A 4,154-nucleotide genomic window follows, 5' to 3' on the forward strand; every position below is an offset into this window, starting at 1 on the left:
GCAACTTATTCAAGATTTTTTGCTGTCAGAGTTTTAGTTTCCTAGGGCCGCTGTAACAAATTACCACAAATTGGGTGGCTTACAATAGCAGAAATTTATTTTCTGACTGTTCTGGAGGCTGGAAGTCTGAAATCAAGGTGTTAGAACAGCTGGTTCCTCCTGAAGACTCTGATGGAGAATCTATTTCATGCTTCTCTCCTAGGATCTGATGGTTGCCAGCAGCCCTTGGCTTCCCTTGGTTTGCAGATGTATCACTCCAATTTCTGCTTCCATCTTCATGTGGTTTCCCCTCTGCTTCTGACTCTTCTCAGCTTCTTACAAGGACATAAGACACATTTGATAAAGGACCTGCCCTGCTCCAGTAAATATCGTCCCAACCATTTACATTTGCAATGACCATATTTTCAAATAAGGTTACATTCTGAGGTTCTGTGAAGGACATGGGTTTTGGAAGGACATTGTCCAAACCAAGGCTGTCAGATTCATTAACATTAATGAAAAAAATTCCCATAGTATACAGGTCTAAAAATAATTGATGAAACAGATGAAACAGTGTTGAATATAAGAGTGTGATCTTTTATTTGTTAATCAGGTACTTGGATGGGAACTTACCTTTGGGAATCTCTCTCATTAGTAAATATGACTTCATGCAGAAAAGAAACTTACATTTTTCTAGGTGCATTTGTTAGTTTCTAATTTGAGCACATCATTCCCTAGAAGATTTTCTATTTCTGATTTCAATGAAGAATTGTTCAGTTTTGAATAAAGCCTATAGAATAAAAACAATCAACAAGCTCTGAAACTAAAGTTACATATTACAGAGGTAGATAAGGTCAGTCTAAAGCAAACTTAAGTATTTAATTCTTATCTTTTGTACATGTAATTATATTGCTATTTTATTAACTTGGAATCACCAATTTATAATATGTAACCATAACTGGTAAGATGCATTTTCCTGAATAACGCCCAGATAAACCCATTTGTCCAGTTTTGAGATACTGCTGCTCCTTGCGTTGAACTTTCTGTGCCATATTAATATTACCTACATTTTCTGTGAGAAAAAAATGCTAAAAATTCTCAATGTCCACACGTATGACCATATACCTATATAAATGTATATCCCCATAATTTCTTGTGTTAACCTGTTCAGGTGAGAAACTGTGAGGGAACACTTCAAGGATCAAATGATTATGACTTTCTCATAATTTGATAGCTGCTCTAAGCTTGGCTGAGCGCCCTCTGGGGTTATCCTGTACATCCTGATCTTCTGGGGTAAGTACCTTCTTGTGTATCAATTCCCACATTAAAGGGGCCTTTGCTAGAGGGCCTTCTTCCTTGTTTTCATGCCCTGAGCCCAATTGTGATGTTTGTGTCACCTTCTGTCTTACACTTAGATTAAATCTTTCTGTCATGCTTATCCCAAGCAAGAATCGTTTGACAATGCGATCCTCTAGTGAATGGAAGGAGAGGGCAACAAGACGACCACCAGGTCTCAGAAACTTCTGAGCTGTCTTCAGTCCTGCATAAAGTTCATTGAGTTCATTGTTCACAAATATGCGGAAAGCCTGGAAAGTCTTGGTAGCAATATGGGTAGATCGTTGTAACAAGTCTTTTCGTGCATAAATAGCAGAGGGAGGAAATGCACCTATAAACAGATTTTGTGAAAATAAGAAAAGAGGACAGGTAACATTAATATTTTCCACTGTAAATGTGCTGGGTTGTATATATACTTAAGGAACTAATTTTCATTTGAAAATTGTAGCATTTCATCAGTACTCCCCCATTTTATTTCTAAGCATTTTAACAAAATTTAAAAGATCTTTCATAAATCATAAAATATACTAGAGTCAAATAGGAGCAGAAAAAGAGCTCTCAACTACAAGATGTTCAATGATGCCCCAAAATAGAATAAACAGAGGAAATTGCACCAAGCACATTATAATCAAACCCTACTAGAAGCAAAAGATAATGAGAACAATCTTGACTACAACAAAGAAAAACAATACATTAAACAAAGGAGAACAAAAAATATGATTAACAGCTAATTTCTCGTTAGGATAATAGAGGCTACAAGAGACTGGGATGATATTTAAATAGTTAAGGGAAAAAATTCTGTCTTCCAATAAAAGGCTATTCTAAAATTATTCTTCAAAATTAAAGGTTCAAAGACATTTTCAAATAATTAAAAATGAGAGAATTTGTTGCTAACAGGTCTGCATTCAATAAATGCTAAAGAAATACTTCAAGCTGAACTAAAATCATACTGAGTGATAACTTAGATATACAGAAAGTAAAATACATACATATTCTCTTATTTTCTTTAAAAGACAGAACTCATTAAGTAAAATTATAACACAATACTTTTAGGTTTTTAATATAGATATAGATAAGTAATGTATATGATCGCAATAGCACAAAGGATCAGAGTAGGTAAATGGAACAATGCTACTGTAGGGATCTTATATTTTACTTAAAATTAAAGTTGCATTATGGTCCCTAGAGCAGACACTAAAAATAATACAAAGAAAGCTAATAAGCTAATAGAGAATAAAAATATTCCACAAAAGTACTGGTTAACATAAAAGTAGGCAAACGAGAATAGGAAAATAAAAATGAGACAAAGAGAAGATAACTAGCAAAAGGATAGACAATAATTTCAAATACATATGGTAGGAGGACTCACACAGATTTCAAAACTTACTACAAAACAATAGTAATTGACATAGTCTGATACTAGCACAGCAATAGACATAGAGATCAATGAAATTTAATTGGACGCTTAGAAATAAAACTATATAATTATGATCAACTAATTTTTGACAAGAGTGCCAAGAGCATTCAAAGGGCAAAGAATAGTCTTTTGACAAATGGTACTGGGACAACCAGATAGCTACATAAAAAGAATGAAGTTGTAGCCTTAAATTATACACAAAAATTAACTCAAAATAGATCAAAGATTTACATGTGAGAGCAATAACTATAAAACTCTTAAGTGAAAACACAGAGATAAATCTTCATGACTTAGAATTTGGTAAATATTCTTATTTTAAATGTACCAAACTCATAAGCAACAAAGAAAAAATAGATACAGTAGACTTCATCAAAATTAAAATCCTTTGTCCTTCAAAGGATATCATCAAGAAAGTAAAAAGACAGTCCAAAGAAATGGGGAACAATTTGCAAGTCATATATCTGATAATGAATTTGTATTGAGAATATGTAAAAGAAGCAAAATAAAAGTAACATATATGATACTATCCTATATAATAAAAGCCTAGGTGGCATCATGCAATGCCCTCGTGTGATGCTGTCACAAGACGGCCACCATGAGATGGCAGTCACAAGATGGCTGGTAGGGGAGGGCAGTTGTGGGTGATCAGGCTGGCAGGGCAGGGCAGTTGGGGGCTATCAGGCCAGCAGGGGAGGGCAGTTGGAGGTGATTGGGCGAGCAGGGGAGCAGTTAGGCATCAATTAGGCAAGCAGGGGAGTGGTTAGGGGCAATCAGGCAGGCAGGCAGGGAGGCAAGCAGTTAGGAGCCAGCAGTCCCAGACTGTGAGAGGGATGTTCCCTGAGTGGTCCCAGATTGGAGAGTGTGCAGGCTGGGTTGAGGAACATCCCCCCTCATGCATGAATTTTGTGCACCGGGCCTCTAGTTTATATAATATTTTAAGACATGCAGATCAGTGACACTGAATCTAGTTTTCAAGATAAACATAAAATATTGATTTAAAAAAAATCAATAAATATAATTTTCCTTAGACTTACCCCCATTGGCATACAGGTGATATTAAAGTATAATGTTCAATGAATTTATACAGGAGTTTTTATTTGATTTAGGAGCCCATTCTTAGAGAATACTATGCCACAGAGAAATCTTTCCAGTCCAGATTTCCTATGAATGAAGATCTGAAAACATGACTGCAATCCTGGAACTTGAGCATCTTTAGTGTGCTTCTTCACTGTAAGAATTACACAAGGCTGGAACCTTCGTTCACATTCTAGTCATCTATAGTGAACACATCCCAAGTACACTAACACACATATGATTAATCTTCTCAGGGAACTGGATCAAAGAAGGGAAGAAATAATGTACCCGGGAGCAGAGAACCTGGCGTGTAACTTTAACCACATCAGTGTTCTGAGTTCACTCTTTC

The 4,154-nt window shown here is 35.7% G+C and overlaps 1 protein-coding gene across 1 annotated transcript in view; it reads right to left on the reverse strand.

Annotated features, from left to right (window-relative positions):
- Positions 1 to 223: 223 nt before the first annotated feature.
- The window catches only part of METTL15 (methyltransferase like 15), a 174,906-nt gene continuing 170,975 nt past the window's right edge, over positions 224 to 4,154 (reverse strand). The window contains exon 7 of the mRNA XM_006753944.2: positions 224 to 1,645. Coding sequence (XP_006754007.1) covers positions 1,200 to 1,645 — 446 coding nt within the window. The 3' untranslated portion in view covers positions 224 to 1,199. The remainder of the gene's footprint in view (positions 1,646 to 4,154) is intronic.

The sequence above is a fragment of the Myotis davidii genome, unplaced genomic scaffold (genome assembly GCF_000327345.1).
Source record: "Myotis davidii unplaced genomic scaffold, ASM32734v1 scaffold330, whole genome shotgun sequence".
Taxonomy (NCBI): Eukaryota; Metazoa; Chordata; class Mammalia; order Chiroptera; family Vespertilionidae; genus Myotis; species Myotis davidii.